Source organism: Saccopteryx bilineata, chromosome 6 (genome assembly GCF_036850765.1).
Source record: "Saccopteryx bilineata isolate mSacBil1 chromosome 6, mSacBil1_pri_phased_curated, whole genome shotgun sequence".
NCBI lineage: Eukaryota > Metazoa > Chordata > Mammalia > Chiroptera > Emballonuridae > Saccopteryx > Saccopteryx bilineata.
In genome coordinates this window covers 54331375-54353196 of record NC_089495.1, presented here as the reverse complement: position 1 = coordinate 54353196, position 21822 = coordinate 54331375, and the positions used below count along the sequence as shown (strand labels likewise).

General features: G+C 46.9%; 1 protein-coding gene across 1 annotated transcript in view; it reads right to left on the bottom strand.

Moving 5' to 3' along the window:
* ABCC4 (ATP binding cassette subfamily C member 4 (PEL blood group)) overlaps positions 1-20397 on the bottom strand; it is a 289300-nt gene extending 268903 nt beyond the window's left edge. The window contains exon 1 of the mRNA XM_066234422.1: positions 20205-20397. Coding sequence (XP_066090519.1) covers positions 20205-20278 — 74 coding nt within the window. The 5' untranslated portion in view covers positions 20279-20397. The remainder of the gene's footprint in view (positions 1-20204) is intronic.
* Positions 20398-21822: the final 1425 nt, after the last annotated feature.

Here is a 21822-nt window from a genome sequence, read left to right as displayed (position 1 = left end):
CAGCAGCTCCCCCAGCAAACACATCTGAATGTAACTCTCCCTCCTCCCCTTCCAAAGAACCTTTGTGTGGGGCATTCCACATCTGAACCCAGCAAACACATCTGAATGTAACTCCCTCCTCCCCTTCCGAAGAACCTTTGTGTGGGGCTTTCGACATCTGAACCCAGCAAACGCATCTGAATGTAACTCCCTCCTCCCCTTCCAAAGAACCTTTGTGTGGGGCTTTCGACATCTGAACCCAGGAATCAGACAGCCCTAACCACCACCCCCCCTCCATTTACTAAGTTGTTTTGCTCTGGGCTTGAAATGTAACCTTTGCACCTCAGTTCTCTCAGCTGGAGGCAATGGAAGTGGCTCCACTTGGCAAACCGTTTATAAATATTAATCATACATCCAGCAGCATTCTACTTTGCTTCTAGGAATCGGCACAATACGGTCGAAAACTGTTCATGAACGGCTCAGCATGAACGGCTCAGCATGTCCCAGAATGTCCCAGACCGGGAGTGGTCAGGCCGGCTGTGCCTGAGAGGAGCGGTTCACTGCCTCTGACTTCAGAGAGAGATGGTGGGGGATGCAAGGGCCTGCCCCTGATAATCGACCAAAAGCTTCAAAATCCCCGAATGTTTCTGTGCATGGATTTTTGTGGAAACCAGTAAATGGGGCTAACATCCTGAAGGGGGAGTAGAGAGAGAAGAGAGTTCAAGAGTATACAGGAGACAGCAGGAGCGTGAGGCAGAGAGGCCTGGGGGAGCGAGCCCAGAGCCAGCAGGAAGGGTGGACGGGACCTCCGGCCAAGCTCCCCAGCTCCCCGGGAGCCGCCAGGCCCAGCTGAGGTGGCTACCACCCTGGAAGGACACACTAGCCTCACTCAGGCCAACATTCTGCTCGTGCTGGTACGGTCAGTCCTTCCACATACAAGGTGCTGCCTCCGTTCATGTTCACCTCTTCCTTCCTTAAAATTCTTGCCAGGAATTCAATCTAAATATGTGAGAGAGGAAATCGTGTAACAGCTTGAACCAGAACTTTGTGTGACCCTGGGCTGGTTTACTTCAACCTGCCTGGACCTCTGCCTGACACTAACTCCTTAAAGTAAAACTTTCCAAGAGAATTAGCCTGACGTGACAGGGAAGCAGAATGGCTAGCCTGGAGTTCCGTTTAACCAGCACGACCCTCAGCTGCCCCCCACACTGCCTTTCCCAACGCCTGAGACGTTCAGCAGTAGCGGCTGTTTACTCACTTTGTTCTGCCCTCTATAGGAATGACTCCCAGAAATCAAAAGCAATTAAATTCCCTTTTCTATGTTTATAAGTGGCCTACTCCGTAGGATTCTTTCCGGTTGCACCTCATCCTTCCTAGAAGGGTTCCTTAGAAAATGTGCCTCTGTTACAGGAAAAGAATCCTCCCAAGGAACTGTGCACATGAGGCAGCCTTGTGGAATTTCCCTTCCAAAGACTTCAATCTACTTTCCGAGTGGCTCCTAGCAGAGGTGAACACAATCTGCTCCAGAGAGGGAGCGGGGAGTAGAGGGAGAGGGGGAAAACGAGGGAAAGAAGAAATGAAGGAAGGGGGAGAGGGGGGAGAGGGGGGGGGGAAGGAGGGGGGAGAGGGGAGAAGGTGAGGGATCCTTACACAAAGGGATTAATTTTCTCTTTAAAATTTTTGTCTAGCCCTGGCCGATGGGCTCAGTGGTAGAGCATCTCCTGGCGTGTAGAGGTCCCAGGTTTAATTACCAGCCAAGGTTCACAGGAGAAGCAAACATCTGCTTCTCCAACCCTTCCCCTCCCCATTCTCTGTCTCTCTCTCTCTCTCTCTCTCTCTCTTCCCCTCCCATAGTCATGGCTCAATTGGTTCAATTCGTTCGAGCAAGTTGGCCCAGGTACTGAGGATGGCTCCGTAGAGCCTCTGCATCTGATGCTAAAAATAGCTTGTTTGCCAAGCAATGGCCCAAGATGGGTAGAGCACTGCCCTATAAGGAGCTTGGTGGGTGGATCACAGTCGTGATATATACTAGAATCTGTCTCTCTGTATCCCCTCCTCTCACTTATTTTTTCAAAAACTGTCTTAAGAAAAAATTTGGACATTATAATTGAAAAGGGGAAGAGAAAAGATTTTGAGTTTGCCTGGGAGAACAATAAAACCATCCTTTTTCTTTTTTTTTATCTATTAATACAGGATATACTGAGGACTTCCCTGAGGTTTTCCCAAAAGCAAAATAATTTGGTAAATTTGCATACTGACTATAAAAGAAAAAGTTCAGAGCATGAGTCTGACTCACCTCATAGCCTGAAAGAACAAGACAACTTACATTGGACAGCCTTAGGCCAAAGACGCACCCTGTGGCTCTGGGGAGCAAGTGGCAACAAGGAATGATCTATTTTCTTTTTCAGCAAGAGGGAGAGAGAGACAGACAGGGACAGACAGAAAGGAAGAGAGATGGGAAGCATCAACTCCTAGTTGCGGCACTTTAGAAGTTCATTGATTGCTTTCTCATACGTGCCTTGACCGGGGGGCTCCAGCCAAGACAGTAACCCCTTGCTCAACCAAGCAACCTTGGGCTTCAAGCCAGTGACCATGGGGTCATGTCTGTGATTCACGCTCAAGCCAGCAACCCCATGCCCAAGTTGGTGACACCAAGTTCAAGCCAGATGAGCCTGCACTCAAGCCAGTGATCTCAGGGTTTAGAATCTGGGTACTCAACATCCCAGGCCAATGCTCTATCCACTGCACTGCAGCCTTGACAAGCGAGTGATCTATTTTCAATAGTGATAATTATACTATGTAGAAACAGCCAGATTGCCTGTCCAAAGACAGAGAGCTCTGCTCCTAAGTAAAGCACTCTGAAGGGTTTATGGAGATTGGCTGCATGTCTGAAGAGCTTTAGGGAATTTACCTAAATTCAATTCAAAAAATATGAGGAGGCAAGTCTTTAAGGAGCAGGTCAACTAAAGCAGTGGTCCCCAACCTTTTTTGGGCCACGGACCAGTTTAATGTCAGAAAATATTTTCATGGACCAGCCTTTAAAGTGGGACAGATAAATGCACAAAATAAAATTATGCGACCGGCATAAAAACTGTGGTATTTTTAAATATAATTGTCAAACTTATGAGACAAGCATCAAGAGTGAGTCTTAGACAAATGTAACAGAGGGAATTTGGTCATTTTTAAAAAATAAAACATCATTCAGACTTCAATGGAAATAATATAAGTTATTTATTCTTTCTCTACAGACCGGTACCGGTCTGCGGCCTGGGGGTTGGGGACCACTGGACTAAAGGGTAAGGCTGTGTATTAGAATCCTTGGCAAGTTCAACCTAATAGAGGTCAAACTACAATACAAAGCACTTTTGATCAATGACAGACAGTGGCACCAACTCCAACAAAGACTTCTCTAGGGCATGTTGTGTTTTAGCTGCTTAGGCTACCATAATACAGTGCGACAGATGGGGGTGATTAAACAACAGACATTAGCCCTGGCCGGTTGGCTCAGTGGTAGAGCGTCAGCCTGGCGTGCAGAAGTCCCGGGTTCGATTCCCGGCCAGGGCACACAGGAGAAGCACCCATCTGCTTCTCCACCCCTCCCCCTCTCCTTCCTCTCTGTCTCTCTCTTCCCCTCCCACAGCGAGGCTCCATTGGAGCAAAGATGGCCCAGGCGCTGGGGATGGCTCCTTGGCCTCTGCCCCAGGCGCTAGAGTGGCTCTGGTTGCAACAGAGCGATGCCCCGGAGGGGCAGAGCATCGCCCCCTGGTGGGCAGAGCATCGCCCCCTGGTGGGCAGAGCATCGCCCCCTGGTGGGCGTGCCGGGTGGATCCCAGTCGGGTGCATGCGGGAATCTGTCTGACTGCCTCTCCCAGTTTCCAGCTTCAGAAAAATACAAAAAAACAAACAAACAAAAAAAAAAAAACAGACATTTATTCCCATCGTTCTACTGTCTGGAAATATAAGATCAAGGTCAGGCCGTGCATGGGACATGAGACATGGCCAGCAGAAGCTGACATGAGCAGCTCGGCTACATTGCTCTGCTGTGAAACTGCTTTCTGGATGACTTCTGACAGATATAATACCGTAACCTTACCACCTTACAATCTTCAAAGTGCTTCTACCAATAAGGACCCAGTTCTCAGTATAAATCACACTTTTCTTTGTTGCTGTCTTTTTTTAAATAGATCTTAATTTCTGCATGACAGTTTCCAACAGGTTACTTCTCCATTCATCAGACATAGATATTACACAATGTACTATTTCTACATTACCTCCCTTGCTAACTTGCTCTGCTTGATTATAAGGGGGGAGGAAAATAAATGTATATTACTTGATTAGTTTATTACACTTAAAATATAACTTTTGGAACCCACTGTGAATTTTCTCAACTCGCAGAAAAGAATAAATACCAAAGCCCAGAGTGATTCAGTAACTTTCCTGAGGTCACAGCTAGTAAGCACAAGATCATGAACTAGGACCTGGATCTTCTGGTTTCAGTCTGACATTCGCACCATAATACCCAGTTCTCACCATAATACCCAGGCTCTCTCCATAATACCCAGCTTGCTCCTGCCTAAGGTAGAGGTGTCGGCAATTCCTAAGTAGAAAAGGGGTTACTAAGAGTCCAAGAATGGTGATCTCCAGGACTCCTGCACAAAGCAACCCCCTTCCTACCAGGTCATTGCTGAGTCCTCATAGGGGTGGATAAGCCCAAGTGTGCCAGTTGTCCTCGTGCTTTGAGAGGAACCTACAGAGACTAAAGTAATAACTTGCAATCATTGAACATGCCTATTAAGTGTGAGATGCTCAGCTAGGCACTGAGAAATAAAGATGTAAAAGGCACTGGTTTCTGCCCTCAAAAAAAGCTAACAATTTAGTTTTTGTGTTTTTATTAAGTCAGAGGTGGGGAGGCAGAGTGACAGATTCCCACATGCTCTCTGACTGGGATCCATCAGGCAAGGCCTCTAGGGGACAATGCTCTGCCCATCTGGGGCCACTGCTCTGTTTCTCAGCAACTGAGCTATTTTAGTGCCTGAGGTGAGGCCATGAAGCCATCGTCAGCACCCGGGGTCAACTTTGCTTGAAACAATTGAGCCATGACTGAAGGGAAGGGAAGGGAAGGGAAGGGAAGGGAAGGAAAGGGGATGGGGAGGGGTGGAGAAGCAAATGGTTGTGTGCTCTGACCAGGAATCAAACCTGGGGCTTCCACATGCCAGGCCGGCGCTCTACCACTGAGCCAACCAACCAGGACTTTAGTTTCTTTTTTTTTTTTAATTGTTTGTGTGTGTGTGTGTGACAGAGAAAGAGAAAGAGAGAGAGAGACAGATAGGAACAGACAGACAGGAAGGGAGAGAGAGAGATGAGAAGCATCAATTCTTTGTTGTGGCTCCTTAGTTGTTCACTGACTGCTTTCTCATAGGTGTCTTGACGGAAGGAAGGGGGGGATGCTACAGCAGAGCAAGTGACCCCTTGCTCAAGCCAGTGACCTTTGGGCTCAAGCCATGGGGTCATGTCTATGATCCCACACTCAAGCCGGTGATCTTGCGGTTTCAAAGAACCTGAGTCCTCCGCGTCCCAGTCGAATGCTCTATCCACTGCACTATCGCCTGGTCAGGCTACTTTCGTTTTTCTTATTGACTGATCTTAGAGAGAAAGACAGAAACATCTCTGTTCCTGTATGTGCCCTGACGAGGAATTGAACCGGCAACCTCTGCACTTCAGAAGCTCTAACCAAGGGAGCCATCCAGCCAGGGCAACAATTTAGTTTTTCTTTGTAAAGCCACATGAATAAAGATTTACATAACACTTGATTATTTAAAACCAAAAATAATAGTAATAATAAAGTGAACTGTTCAGTGATCCCCACTGTACTCATTTACTGAGGGCCAAATACATATCGGTCATTTACAGGCACTATCTCAGGTAACATCTATTAAGAGTGCGTCATCCGTTTTACAGGTGAACAAATTATGTTGCTCAATGAACACTCAGAATTCGTACAAATGTCACATTTCAGATTCTGTGACACTGAGACTCCTCCAGGCCCAGGATAAAGTATTAGGCCATTGATAAATCTTTCTTTTACTAGTTTTTTTTTTTTAATTTTTTCTGAAGCTGGAAATGGGGAGAGACAGTCAGACAGACTCCCGCATGCGCCCGACCGGGATCCACCCGGCACGCCCACCATGGGGCGACGCTCTGCCCACCAGGGGGCGATGCTCTGCTCCTCCGGGGCGTCGCTCTGCCGCGACCAGAGCCACTCTAGCGCCTGGGGCAGAGGCCAAGGAGCCATCCCCAGCTCCCGGGCCATCCTTTAAGACAGGACAGACACCTTTCATACCACCGAGAGAGAAAGGGGCGGGGGAAGGGAGGGAAAAGGAGAAGGGTGCAAACGGCCTCACCGCTAAAGGATCACAACAGGAGACATCAAAAGAAGTAGCCAATTGGGTTATGACATAATCTGTCAGATCCTGACCAATAAAACACACTAATAAAAGTCTTCAAATAAAAGCAGTTTATTAGATGTAGGTGAGCAATTTTATATTCACCAGCTTTTACTTGACAAGTGTGAGATTTCCATTCAATTACCCTCATAACCTCAATGAATCCAGGCATCCTTGTCTGACCAGCATAAGGACAAAACAGTGCATGGAGGTTGAAGTCCATGTTCTGTAATTTGTCAGACCTAATTCAGTGCACAGTTCCATTATGTCCTACCCAGGTAAAATGAGGACAAAGCCAGCTTCCACAAGAGGTTACCATAGGATCCAAGGACCAAGTATCCTTTAAGATTTCTGCACACTATTCCTGACCAGGCAGGCCGTGGTACAGTGGATAGAGCATCAACCTGGAATGCTGTGGACCCAGATTCGAAATCCCAAGGTCACAGGCTTCAGCATAGGCTCATCCAGCTTGAGCTCAGGGCTACTGGCTTGAGCATGGGATCATGGACATGAGCCCATGGTGGCTGGCTTGAGCCCAAAGGTCACTAGCCTGAAGCCCAAGGTCGGTGGCTTAAGCAAGGGGTCACTGGCTTGGCTGAAGCCTGCCCCCCTGCCCTTGTCAAGGCATGTATGAAAAAGCAATCAATGAACAACTAAGGTGCCTGACCAGGCGGTGGCACAGTGAGTAGAGTGTCAGCCTGGGATGCAGAGAACCCAGGTTCAAAACCACAAGATCACTGGCTTGACCGCGGGGTTGCTAGTTTGAGTATGGGATCATAGACATGACCCCATGGTCACTGGTTCAGGCCAAAGATCACTGTCTTAAAGCCCAAGGTCGCTGGCTGAGCAAGGGGTCACTGGCTTAGCTGGTGCCCCCCGGTCATGGCACATATGAGAAAGCAATTAATGAACAGCTAAGGTGCCGCAATGAAGAACTGATGCTTCTCAGCTCTCTCCCTTCCTGTCTGTATGTCCCTGCCTGCCTGTCTGTCTCTCTCTCTTTCTTGCTTAAAAAAATTTTTTTTTAATCTGAATGTGGCATTTACATAAATTTCTGCACACAGCAAGCCCCTCTTCCTTCCCAGTCAGGGATGAATAAGCACCACTGTGCTTAGGCTTTGAGAGGAACCAGAAAAGGGGTGTTGGTGAGGGCAGATCGGAACTCATGGCTAGAAAAATACAAATATGCATAGAAATGTGTCTGAACTTTATTCAGTGGTTCTTTGTCTTCATTGTCTATCTCATAGGAAACCTTTTTAAAACACCGATGCCTGGGTTCCATCCTGAGCCACGATTCAAACTGGCCTACAGAGGGACTTGGTGCTCAAATTTTATGGCTGCCCACGTAATTCAATCATCGTGAGGGCTGAGAAACCACCGTGTACTAACTAATTAGAAGCTGGATAAAATAGAGCTAGCAAGCGTCATAGAAATCACACACATCAATCGTTTCAAGGAAGCAATTTGCAAGTATACTTAGGAAAGACAGCACCAAGAGCCAACTTGTGTTCATTAGGAGGAAATCATGCCAAACTAATTAAATCCTTTTCTTTGTAGAGCTTCAGAATGACTGCCCAGTGGATATAACACCTCTAGACTTCCGTAAGACAGATGGCATGACCTATCCCAACACCTGTAGCCAAATTAATCTACTGCCTACAGTGTTCATTAGCAGATTGGCCACAACCTGGAAGACAGCTCCAGGACCTGTCCTTTCTAGTGGTCCGACTACAGTTGCTTTCAAGTAACTTTCAACAGGAAACAATGAGATGCTAAACTTTGACCTCAACAAATGAACTTAAGGGACAGAAGAGTAGTTTGGTAATACAACCCACGAACTGTGAGGTCAACTGACTATATGTCCAATATATCTCAACTATATGCATTGCTGCCAATGCCCAAATTTTATATCCAGCCCAGACTTCTCCCCTGTGCCTCTGATTATGACTAATTGCCTCCTCAATCTCTCCACTTGAATATGTAGCAGGCACCTCAAACTTAACGTGGTCAAAACCAAACTCCTGCTGCTTTTCTCCAACTCACTCCTCCTGCAGGCTTCAGCATCTCATCTAATGGTGACTCCATCCTTCCAGGTGCTCAGTCCAAATCCAAGTAGGCAAGTCTGACTCTTCCTCCTTCTCATGTCCCATGGTCTGTCTAGCATCGAAGACCCTCAGCTCCACCTTCAAATAAGCTCTTCCCTGAAGCCAACTACTCATCACTGCCCTTACCTTCCTGGTCAAAGCCACTATCATCTCTTTCCTGAACTGCTGTCAATCTCCTGCCAGCCTCTCTGCATTTCTCTGCCCATCTATCCTCAATATAGTGACCGGAATGATTGTACTAAATCCTTAGCAGACCATGTCACATCTCTTCTCAAAACTTTCCAGTGGTCCCACTTCATTCCACATAAAGCCCAAGTCCTCCAGTGGCCAAGATCCTCCAGAGTCCTCGAGATCTCTTCCCCTGAACTGGCCACTCCCTCTACCCCTCTTGCTTACCTTGTCTGTGAAGCTCTACCTGGCCACCCTGCCTAAAACTGCCATCTCCCTTTCCCATACACATACTCCTTACCCCCTTCCCTGCCGTATTTTTCTCTTCGGCACTAACATATAAATACTATCATACATTTTACTTATCTTGTTTAGTGTTGCTATCTCACTAGAATTTAAGTCCTATGAAGGGAGGGGCTGTTATCTATTTTGCTCACTGCTATATCCCAAATGTCTAGAATAGGGGTGGGCAAACATTTTCTGTGATGAGTTAGAGTATAAATATATTAGGCTTTGCATATCTAGTCTCCATTGCAATTACTCACCTCTGCTGTCATAGCTCATAGACAATATATAAATGAATGAGCAAAGCTGTGTTTCAATAAAACTTCATTTACAAAATCAGACAGTAAGTTGGATTTGGCTGGTGGGTCATAGTTTGCCAACTTCTGGTCTAAAACGTTACCTGGAATGGAGCAAGCACTCAAAACTATTTGTGAAATTGTCAAATTACTAGTTAACATACTACTCTGGCCAAATCCAACCTGAAATTCTATATTCAGTTATAGATGCTACATTAAAATAAAAACATGATAAATGAAAGAGCATTCAGTTCAACCAAACAGAAGAAGGTCTGGAAACTCTGCCATTTAAGGGTAGCATGAAATTGGAGACAATTCTGAAAGACAAGATTTAATGGATCCATGATGGCTGTCTTTGAAGCAGAAGGCCATCCATATGAAGTGAGGGAGTAAACTTGCTGTGTGTTGACAAAAAAATAAAAAAGGAGATATAGATGGGTAGAAAATACCCAGAAAGAGAAGTGTAGCTCAATACAAAACACTCCTGGCATTCCAATACAAAGGTATAAGAATAGCACAATTACCCATGTACAATATCTGGAAGGGATTCCTGCATTGAGTATGAACTAGAAGATCCCTCCCTTCCAACCCTACAATTCCATGGCACTAGACGGAAGGCAGAGAGGAGCTAGCCTGGAGGAAAGGAGCAGACAGGGACTAGCCTCACAAGCAGGCCAGCACAGAGCTGGCCAGGGGACCAGGAACCAGAATAAGGAGCTCATCCAGAAACCACAGAAGGGCTACAAGTGTTCGAGTACAGGTCTGGGGAGAAGAGATAAGTCTGAAGGCCAGCATATGGGTTTATATGAAGTAGGGGAGGAGTGTGACCTTAAAGGACTGTATCAAACTGGCAGGGAGGGGCATAACGAGCCAGGGACACCCACAACACTTCGCACTGTTCTCAGGACACGAGCCCTTTTCTCCAGTTCTGTGTCCTGTACGTGTCCATCCCCCCAGGACAACTCTCCACCTTCTCCATTCAGCTGCTCCTTGCAACCCTCCATTCACACCTCACTACAGCACATCCCCCAATGTGCTGTGATTAATGCTTGCAGCAGACTGCTGGACATATGAACAACATTCTCTAGCCCCATCTCTGGCCAGAGGTGACCAAGAGCTGGCCAACAGGATACGAGAGTAACTGATGCGTCACTTCCAAGCCTGGAATACAGTATATACAACCCCTTTCCAGCTGAATGAAGAGAACTCAGTCAACAGGACCCAAGAACCAAGCCATAAGATATAAGAAGTCCAGCCACTAAGTATATATGTGCTGCGGTACCCCACCCCAGCAGACCAAGATGGACCGTAAAACAAGAGTAAATGTGTGAGGTTGTTGTTTTAAACTAAGCCACTAAGATTTGGGGCTTGTTTTCTCCAGCAGCTAGCATTATTTACAGCATTTGAGACAATGGCTGTCTCCCCTACCAGCTGTCTCCCCTATGAGCTCTTCCAGAAGATTGTTATTTTTATGGATTGAAACCTGGCAACAAAGAAGGCACACGAATTCTGCTGAGAGAATAATCAAAACCACTGAGGGGTTGAAATAACACCCCTGGTCTCCTATTGTGTTCTCAAGTAGAAATGGACATAAAAAAACTGGTTCCCAAACTTAGCACCTGAATCACCCACAGAGCATGTTTAAAAATACTAATTTCGGCCTGACCAGGTGGTGGCACAGTGGATAGAGCGTCAGACTGGGATGCAGAAGGACCCAGGTTTGAGACCCCGAGGTCACCAGCTTGAGCGCGGGCTCATCTGGCTTGAGCAAAGAGCTCACCAGCTTAGACCCAAGGTCGCTGGCTCCAGCAGGGGGTTACTCGGTCTACTGAAGGCCCACGGTCAAGGCACATGTGAGAAAGCAATCAATGAACAACTAAGAAGTCGCAACGCGCAACGAGAAACTGATGATTGATGCTTCTCTCCATTCCTGTCTGTCTGTCCCTGTCTATCTCTGCCTCTGTAAAAAAAAAAAAAAAAAAATACTAATTTCAGCCTGACCAGGCAGTGGCGCAGTAGATAGTCTCGGCCTGGGACACTGAGGACCCAGGTTCAAAACCCCAAGGTCACCTGCTTGAGCACAGGCTCCCCAGCTTGAGTGTGGGGTCGCTGGCTTGAAGCCTAGGGTTGCTGGTGTGAGCAAGGGGTCACTGGCTCAGCTGGAGCCCCCTGGTGAAGGCACATATGAGAAAGCAATCAATGAACAACTAAGGTGTCGCAACTATGAGTTGATGCTTATCTCGCTCCCTTCCTGTCTGTCAGTCTCTCTCTCTCTCTCCTACTAAAAAAAAAGTTTTCATTTCAGGATGCCAGCTCCTCCCCACCCCACCCCACCCCACCCCAACCTCAAGAGATTACGATCCCAGGAAGTTACATTTTTAACCTACCTGGGAAACGTGAACTTACAATGGCTAAATAACAAGGGGAAGGTGGCACAGTTTTCCTTTCATATTTACTTCTTACCACCTGCCAGACACTACTGTAAATGGCTTACCAGTGTGTGGTTCATTTAACGCTCTGACAACCCTATGAGGTGGATACTATGATTATTCCCATTTTACATATGAGGAAACTGGCCCATGGTAGGGTAAGTAGCAGACCTCAGATGTATACCCAACCAATCTATTTTCAGATAGAGCACGGCTCCACTGTGTCCAACATGGATTAGAGGTCATGTGCTAGAAATGTGACTCTGGCAATGGAGCTGGGAGAGCAACAGGGCATCAGCCACCTCCCCCATTTGCTCCCAGAACACTGGTAACACAGCAGCTCACTGAGAGGCAGCAGCCTTGAACCAGCCAGCATCCCAATCCTGGCTCTGATGGCTCTGAAAAAGGAACAGTTACAAGACCTGCCTTACCTCATCATGAAAGTCCAGCTATGTGAGAAGTGATGGAAGATAAGGCTCAGAAAGCAAACTGTGGGATCCTGAATGCCACGCTAAAGAATTGCTCTTGAGAGCAGCAAGAACTTTTCAAGCAGGAGGATGGCATGGACTTTTAAGAGAAAGACTGGTCGCAGTAAGACCCACTGGAAGGATGAGAAGCCAAGAGTGTAAGCTAGGGTAGGAGTATGGGCGGCAATGGACACACTGCCCAGGAGAGGAAGCATCTTTGTGTGTTTCCTTCCCTGTAATCCCACACACTTGCGTTCAAGAAACATTTGCTGAATAAATGAATGACTCCAAAGGCATGTTTAAAGTTAAATCAGTAGGATTTGAAGTCAGCAGATGAGAAGTCAAGAACTAACAGGTTCACACCTTATGAACTGGATGTATAGTGATGCCAGAAACCCACATGGCAATTCAGGAGGCAGCATAATGAAACATAGGAAAACATGCTTTCACAGGCATGCATATGTAAAGAGCATATTCGTTCACTAACATGATTTTTAAATGTCTGTTGGATAAAGTCAGCATATTCACTTTTGTAACTCAAACACTTAGCTATCAGAGCGAGGGCCAAGCAGGCGGAGCCTGACAGCACTGCTGGCTTCCCTGGGTGCGAGGGATGTGGCTGGAGTCCCAGCTGGGCCCTGGGACCTTCCAGATAGGAGGAGGCTCCTGGCAAGCTGCCCAGCCTCTCTGGATCTGGATTTCCTCATTGGAGAAATAAGTATTCACAGGACACCTGACTCATAGGATTGCCTGAGGTTTAAGTGAGATATTAAATGTAAAATAGTAAAATACGCTGTTGAGCAGATGAACGTTAAAAAGAGTAAGGAATACACCATACTTTTCACTCCAGAAGACGCACTTTTCCCCCCCAAAAGTGGAGGGGGAAATGCCTGTGCGACTTATGGAGTAAAAAATACGGTATTTTATTAAATATTTTAACACGCCAATTGGTTCAGAATATTTTTTTTTCTTATTTTCCTCCTTAAAACGCTAGGTGTCTGATGGTCAGGTGCATCTCATGGAGTGAAAAATACGGTAAGTTTGTGATTTCCATATTGAGCGGCTGCCCACGCACCCATATTAGAGAGAACCCTGATTACAAGTGCCATTTTAACAACTGGTTCACGGAACTAAACAAAAAAATTATGTATCAATTTATAGTTGCTCCCACCCTTGCAGGTGTGAACCCACTGAATTCCACCACTGCCCTAAAGCATTAGTACCGCCACATTGTCCTTAACCCCATCCAAGCTCTTCACTCCTAAGGGAACAGCTTGAGGCTTTGTGCTATGCCCAGAGTCAAAAGTTCATTCTATGTCAGGGATGTTGGCAGCCAGGGCTCCTGAAGGGAACAACAACACAGTCTGCAAAGTCAAAACCTTTTGCCAGATCCTATATGTGCCTCGGATATCAATGAGAATGCTGTGAAAAGAACGCAAGCCAGAGGACTACTATACCTGTTTTCAGATTAACAGTGCCCTCCATATACTCGAAAGCAGTTTACATTAGATCAGTGGTAGTCAACCTGGTCCCTACCGCCCCCTAGTGGCATTCCAGCTTTCATGGTGGGCGGTAATGGAGCAACCAAAGTATAAATAATAAAAAGATAGATTTAACTATAGTAAGTTGTTTTATAAAGGTTTATTCTGCCAAACTTAGCGAAAATCCAACATAAAGTACTTGGTAAGTAATTATTATTATATGTTTTAACTTGCTGTAACTCTGCTTTACAAATTTTATAAAGTAAAGTTACTTCCCTACTTTATAAATCACTATTACCGTGGAACTGGTGGGCGGTTAGAAAATTTTACTACTAACAGAGATACAAAAGTGGGCGGTAGGTATGAAAAGGTTGACTACCCCTGCCTTAGATAATAGGAACATTAGGTGGTACTGAGCTATTTAAAGAAAAGGTAAGCCCTGGCCGGTTGGCTCAGCGGTAGAGCGTCGGCCTAGCGTGCGGAGGACCCGGATTCGATTCCCGGCCAGGGCACACAGGAGAGGCGCCCATTTGCCTCTCCACCCCTCCGCCGCGCTTTCCTCTGTCTCTCTCTTCCCCTCCCGCAGCCAAGGCTCTATTGGAGCAAAGATGGCCCGGGCGCTGGGGATGGCTCTGTGGCCTCTGCCTCAGGTGCTCGAGTGGCTCTGGTCGCAACATGGCGACGCCCAGGATGGGCAGAGCATCGCTCCCTGGTGGGCAGAGCTTCGCCCCTGGTGGGCGTGCCGGGTGGATCCCTGTCGGGTGCATGCGGAAGTCTGTCTGACTGTCTCTCCGTTTCCAGCTTCAGAAAAATGAAAAAAAAAATAAAATAAAATAAAATAAAGAAAAGGTGAACACATTTAACTCCAGTGCAGCTCTCCTAGACACTGTAAACTCATTCATTCAATAAATGTGTTCAATGCCTGTCCTGTCTAGAAGGTATAGGAATACAACAGTGAACAAGACTTGGCCCTTGTCCTATAAATAGTGCTATTAAGTAGTCAGGCTGGACAAGGCAGTGGCACAGTGGATAAAGTGTTAACCTAGGACGCTGAAGACCCAGGTTCAAAACTACAAAGTTGCTGGCTTGAGTGTGGGATCAGACACATGACTCCATGGTTGCTGGCTTGAGCCCAAGGTCACTGACTTGAGCAAGGGGTCACTGGTTCAGCTGAAGCCCCCCCCCCCCACATCAAGGCACATATAAAAAGCAATCAATGAACTAAGGTGCCGCAACTATGAGCTGCTGCTTCTCATCTGTCTCCCTTCCTGTCTCTCTCTTTAAAAAAAGAAAATTAAATAAGTAAGCAAAACAAACAAAAAAGTGAAACATCTGTGAAGAACGAAAAAAAAAAAGGGTACGCCTATACATATAGAGCTTTTATTAGGATTAATCCTTAAATGAATATAACACTTCCTGTCTTCAGACATCCCCTGGCCATACAAGGCCTTAACTCTGGCCTGGGGGAGTTGCATCTACTCTCACCTTCAGTTTTCCAAATTGAAGGCTCAGAGATCCCTTGCAGGTGGTCACACAGAATTGGCACGGCTGAAGGTAAGCCTGTCCATCCTGTTCCAAACCTCAGACTCTCCCAGTGCCACCACCCGCAGCTACCTGTATGCTGTACAGAAACACAAGAGAGTGTGGACGGAAAAGGGGCTGCCTGCTGACCCTGACGAGCCCAGGCAAAGCCAGCATGGCGGCCTTACAGACTCAGGGACCTAAAGCAACCACACAGGGTGGTCTGAAATGGAAACTTTTTAACTAACAGCGGTTTATGGTGGGTAGTCATGTCCTAGGGGAATTATTCTAACTAAGTTTAATGCTTGCTTTGAAGTCTGTCTTGTTACCTTTTGCATCTACATTCAAGTACCTGATAGCAGGCCTTTGAAATGGAGGGTAATCTTTATTTCTGCCCCCTCAGGGCAGGCATCCTACCAGAGGAGGAACCAACAAACCCCCTCATTGTTATTATCATCACGTTAATTACCACACCTACATCATGCCTCCCTCTGTAAAAGAAGTTTCAGTATGTACATTTCTACTTCTTATCCAAACCCACAGACTGCCCCCCCCCACTTTGCTCTCTCCCACCCCTCTAATCTGGCACCAATCACCTTCATGTCACATCTTTCCCTTTGATTCCAAAGTATTAAATAAGTGGTGAAACTGCCATTTTTTGGAGCACTTTCTCAATCTGTTGTGACTCTGCTTTCCGGCAATTGTCTACAGTTTGGCTCATATAAACTCATAAAAATTCTTACAGGTGTTAACGGTTTTTTGCATTGTCAATAGCTACAGGGGCTTACAGCTCGCACAGAGAAAACCCACAGAAGCATCTCCACCGTGAAAGGAACAGGGTTCCCGGATCCCACGGAAAAGTGACAAGTGAGACTAATCAGGATGAAGTCTCACACAGACAAGGAGCCCCTGCCTGCACTGCATACCCAGCAGAGCAGGTAGGAGATCCACTGGGAGGGAAGGGAGACCCCTGGAGGGGTCAGAAAAGCAACTGGCATGTCTGAATGCACACTAGCTAACACCTCCCAGGCTCACCAGATGCAGGACATAAGAATAAAGACCAAAGACAGCCTGACCTGTGGTGGCGCAGTGGATAAAGCGTCGACCTGGAAATGCTGAGGTCGCCGGTTTGAAACCCTGGGCTTGCCTGGTCAAGGCACATATGGAAGTTGATGCTTCCAGCTCCTCCCCCCTTCTCTCTCTCTGCCTCTCTCTCTCCTTCTCTCTCTCCTCTCTAAAAATGAATAAATAAAAAGAAATTTTTTTTAAAAAGACCAAAAACAAATAAATAGAATAAAAAATCAACCATAATAGATAAACTTATAAAATCTGTTATGGTAGTTATTTCACTGCAGGGACTTGGTAATAAATTTTAATGTACCTTTGGGGTGTTCTACATCTTTCCCAGGTTGAAGCTCTATTATAAAATTGCCAAAGCTCTTCAAATTACACCTTAAGGGGAACAGGTAAGGCCAGAGAAAAGAGCCCTGGAAAGCCCCCCAGCCTCCATCTACATTTGGACTTCCAACTGTTAATAAACAACAACAAGGAAATTAACCGTCCTAGGAGGTGTTCTGAAAAAGGTGCAAAAATCCTAGCTTAAAATTAAGCATTTCTATGCATTCAGCAGCAGTATCAAGGGGGCCAAATACAACCAACCTCTCTAAACCATCCCAGCACGCAGCCATTTACACTTCCCCCTCTCGTCATCAGCTTTCTCTGAGTAAAGTCTCCAGAGAGTGTATCAGTGGCAATTTCCAAGCAGCATTCACTTTTCTGAGCCAGTGTCAGGGGAGGGAAGATTTCACCACTCTGGTGGGCCAAAGGCATCTGCGTGAGGTCACCGGCTTGAGCGTGGGATCATACAAGATGACCCCATGGTCGCTGGCTTGAGCAAGGGGTCATTGGCTCAGCTGGAGCCACCCCTGCCTCCAGGCACATAAGAGAAAGCAACCAATGAGCAACAAAGGTGCCTCAAGTATGAGCTGATGCTTCCTTCTCATCTCTCTCCCTTCCAGTCTGTCAGTCCCTCTCTCTGACTCTTGTGAAAGAGGGAGGGAGGAAGGGAGGGAGATGTGTGTGGGTGCACACAAGTGTGTGCATAAAGAGGTTTAGGGAGAAGATAAAGAAAACACCAAAACATCAACAGGTGTACTTGGCTAATAGAAATAAATCATCCTTATTCCTTCTTTTTAAAAATAATTTTAAATATATTACAGAAACAGAAAAAGATATACCACACATATTATTTTCAAAAATCTGCAACAATTACCAATAGCCAATAATGTACGACTCCTCTTAGGCCCTAAGTCCAAAATGTGATCTGAAAACACCAAAACCCTGGTAAGGTCATCTGCATAAAAGTCAGTGAGCTAGCTACTGGCATCTTTAAGATAAGTGGCTACCAGTTCACCTTTAGAAAGCAGATGAAACTGGAGAAGCTGAAAACTTGGCCATTCTCTCCAAAGTGGGCCTTGTCTCCAAGAGACACTTCCTCCTGGCTGGGCTTGTTTCAGCTCTTCAGCCTGCAGCCAAAGGGCACACAGGAAAATCAGTAAGTGTCTTCAGACTTTCAAAATTCCTCAAACTGCAGAAGGTAAATGAATACAGGACAACTGGGCTAAGCAACTGACTGTTTTTTTAAACTAAAATATTGGTTTAATATTGACAATGGGAGGAGTGACTTCAAGTAGTGAGCCAGCCTCAACTTTCCAACAGAGCACCAGTTTTAAACCTGAAACCCAGAAGCTTCTAATTTTACAGAACTGTTCTGGAATGGGTGTTGAAGAACTTGCATTTCTAACAAGCTCCCCCTGGTGACCTGGATGACGCAAGTTCGGGTGCCATACTTTGTGGAACCTAAAGTAACCACACAGGATGGTCTGAAATTAAAACTTTCTAAATAAAAGCAGTTCACGGCAGGTAGTCCTGTCCTAGGGAGGTATTTTTCTCTAACAAAGGTCAATGCTTAACTTCATCCAGCCTGTCTCTTGTCTTTTGCACCTACAACAGGGGTCGGGGAACTTTTTGGCTGAGAGAGCCATGAACGCCACATATTTTAAAATGTAATTCCATGAGAGCCATACAACAACCCGTGTACATTACGCATTATCCAATAAAAATCAGGTGTTGTCCCAGAGGACAGCTGTGATTGGCTCCAGCCACCCACAACCATGAACATGAGCGGTAGGAAATGGATTGTAATACATGAGAATGTTTTATATTTTTAACGTTATTATTTTTTTTATTAAAGATCTGTCTACGAGACAGATGCAGCCATCAAAAGAGCCACATCTGGCTCATGAGCCATGGGTTCCCGACCCCTGACCTACAGTATTGTACCTGATAACATGCCTTTGAAATGTAAGGGTAATTTTCTTTTTCTGTCCCCCTCAGGGCCAACAAACCTCATTATTGTTATTAGCTATTAACTATTATTAACTATTGTTATTAGCTATTAACTATTATTAACTATATATTAACTAATAACATGTTAATTAACTATTAACTATCTTATTCCTGCCTATGTAAAAGAAATTTCAGTATATACATTTTTACTTTTTTATCCAATCCCAGAGATTTCCCTGCTTTGCTTTCTCCAGCCTCCCTAATCTATCACCAATCTGTTGAGACTTTGTGAACAATATGACTCAAATAAACTCATGAAATTCTTATAGGTTTGGAAATTTCTTACATTGAAACCCTCCAGCAGTAAAATCAGAAATGGATGCCTACTCCAGTCATTAATGATCAGTTCACCTTCCCGTTTCCAAATACAAACATTTCCAAAATCCACAAATAGGAAGTGCTTCCAGAGTTCCTTGCTCTGACCTAACTTTTGCCTACTTCTTCCTAATTTATATGATAGTAACCACTGTCATATTTCTTTTCTTCTCTCTTTCTTTAAGAGAAGGGTCACCAAACAGCCAAGAGATGTTCCCACACATAATGAATACACCACAATCAAAACAAGTGTAGAAGGATCTCCTGGGAATCCCTTAGGCTTTCTCATTAAAAAAAAAAAAAAAAAAAAAGGAAATAGAATATGTGGGAAAGATGAAAGGTAGGTTGGGGTCAAGAAACAAAAAATCTAACAATCAACCCAGTGAGATTAAAGTCCAAAGGTTCAGGCCCACCTGGTTCCTAGTTCCAACTGCTAGATGGAAAATTTAAGAGCTTCACCTCTGTGGGCCGTTTTTTAATCTGCGTGTTTCCTCCCAGGTCAGGGAGCCTCCAGTGGTTTTAGCTAGGACCACAAGACTCTTGGGCAGGACAGCCTGCATTAAGACCCTGGATGGCTTCTCTAAGGGCTAGAGATCCTTATTAAGACCGGTCCCCATTGTAGTCCTCAACAGTATAAGTGGAAGTACTGGCAACAGAAAAGGAGCCAAAGACGTATTCCAGGCAAAAGCAAACCCTGGTCAAGTGTCTCCATTCATTAATTAAATAATAAAGTGTTTTCTACCCACCTGAAATTTGCCACAACTAAGTACTGGGGCACTCTGTGAGAATCATACACGAAGAGAGGGTGAGAGACAGAGACATGGTCACGGACACGCAGGGAGCTCAGTGGGAATATCGGAATAGGTGGGGACACTATTGGGAGATGGCAATGGTCCAGGACACTAATCAGGCTTTAATATCAAAGGAAGGTGTTCATAAGCTGCTTACTTAAAAAGAAAGGGTGCGGTTTTAGTTCAGAACTGCGAATCCCTGAACTGTAGAGGAAAAAACGACTAAGGGGGCGGGTGGGGAAGATCCAGTCCGTTCTCCAGCCTCCTGCTGGGCCCAGGAGGATGGCGGGGCGGTGGGCGGCAAAGTGAGGCGACACTGCGCCCCGGTCGCCGGATCCCCCTCCCAGTCCAGCTCCCGGGCCCAAGCCGGGCCACGCGGCCGGCGTGGGGCGGGCCCAAGCACAGAAAGAAGCGCTCCCTCACCCAGACCTTCGGTCGCCCACCCCCAAAGACGCCGGCAAATCAGGGACACGCCGGGCGACAGCGGGGTGTCGCAGCTCCGGCCGGGGCGCTCACCAGAAGAACACACGCGAGCAGAGGTTCGCGCCCTGCAGCGGGTTGGGTTTCACCTCCGGGTACACTGGCAACATCTTGCCAGCGGGCAGCGGAGAGGCAGGGTGGCGCTGCTCCGGCGGCCGTGCAGCTCCCGCTGCTCCTGGAAACGGGCTCTGGCCTCGCGCCGCTCGGCTGGTGTGGGAGAGCGACCCGCTTCCGGGAGTGGAGCGCCCGCGGCCCGCCCCGGTCCCGCCCCCTCCTCCCCGGGCGGCGGCGCTGCTACTGTTGCTGCTGCCCCCGCCTGGAGCCGGGAGTTGGGATCTGCGAGGTGACGGGTCCCGGGAGGAGTGGGAGGCTGTGGCCAGGCTGCCGCCGGCCACGCGCGGATGCGCGGCCGCCGGGTGGAGACGGGTAAGGCGGACCACGGGACAAACAGCGCCTAAGCGACCAAGTGCTCACACCTGGCCACAAACTTGACCCCAAGTTCAAGCTCGGAGCCAAGCCACCGACCCAGAAGAAGAGAGGGGACGCGCGGGCGAAGCCTGCACTTGCTGCTCAGAAACGCCCCCTCGAATGCGACTATCAGAAGATAGAAAGCTATCAGGTGACCTTAGCCGGCAGCCGTCTTGACTTGCTGACCAGACAAGGGTGTTGTTGGAGTTCCTCCAGCCCGAGGGCACGCATTTGACCTCAACGACAGCAGGGTTTAGCACAGATTATACTCGTAGAGCTGCAACACCCAAAGAGAGGAAACAGAAAATTAGAAGAACTCAAAAATTTGGAAGATGAAAACATGCTACCTTGGGGACATAGGCTTTGGAGTCTCACATGTTGCATTTGTAGGGAGTACCTCCGTGAGCCTTTTGCTGCCTTCATAGATTGGGAAAGGACTGTGCGGGGAGAGAGACTGCCTTCGATTTCTTACATCATGCTCTCAGAACCTAGCGGAATACAGTGGCAAATGAACATGTTTCAGAACACCAGTTATTCACATTTCTGGGGACCTTACCTCACTTTTAACTAGAATAATGCCCAAGTGAAGAAGGTATTATTCCTATTTTACAGATGAGAAAGATGAGGCTCAAGGACAAAACTTGTCCAAGATCTTAGAGTCAGTAAACAATGAAACACAGCCCTGGCCGGTTGGCTCAGCGGTAGAGCGTCAGCCTAGCGTGCGGAGGACCCGGGTTCGGTTCCCGGCCAGGGCACACAGGAGAAGCGCCCATTTGCTTCTCCACCCCTCCGCCGCGCTTTCCTCTCTGTCTCTCTCTTCCCCTCCCACAGCCAAGGCTCCATTGGAGCAAAAGATGGCCCGGGCGCTGGGGATGGCTCTGTGGCCTCTGCCTCAGGCGCTAGAGTGGCTCTGGTCGCAAGATGGCGACGCCCAGGATGGGCAGAGCATCGCCCCCTGGTGGGCAGAGCTTCGCCCCTGGTGGGCGTGCCGGGTGGATCCCGGTCGGGCGCATGCGGGAGTCTGTCTGACTGTCTCTCCCTGTTTCCAGCTTCAGAAAAAAAAAAAAAAAAAAAAAAAAACAATGAAACACAATTGAGACTCAAGTCCGAGGCAGATGGTTAGTGTGTGTGAAAAGTTCCTAGAATACGTGAAAAGTGCCTAGAATACACTGGACTGAAATGAACA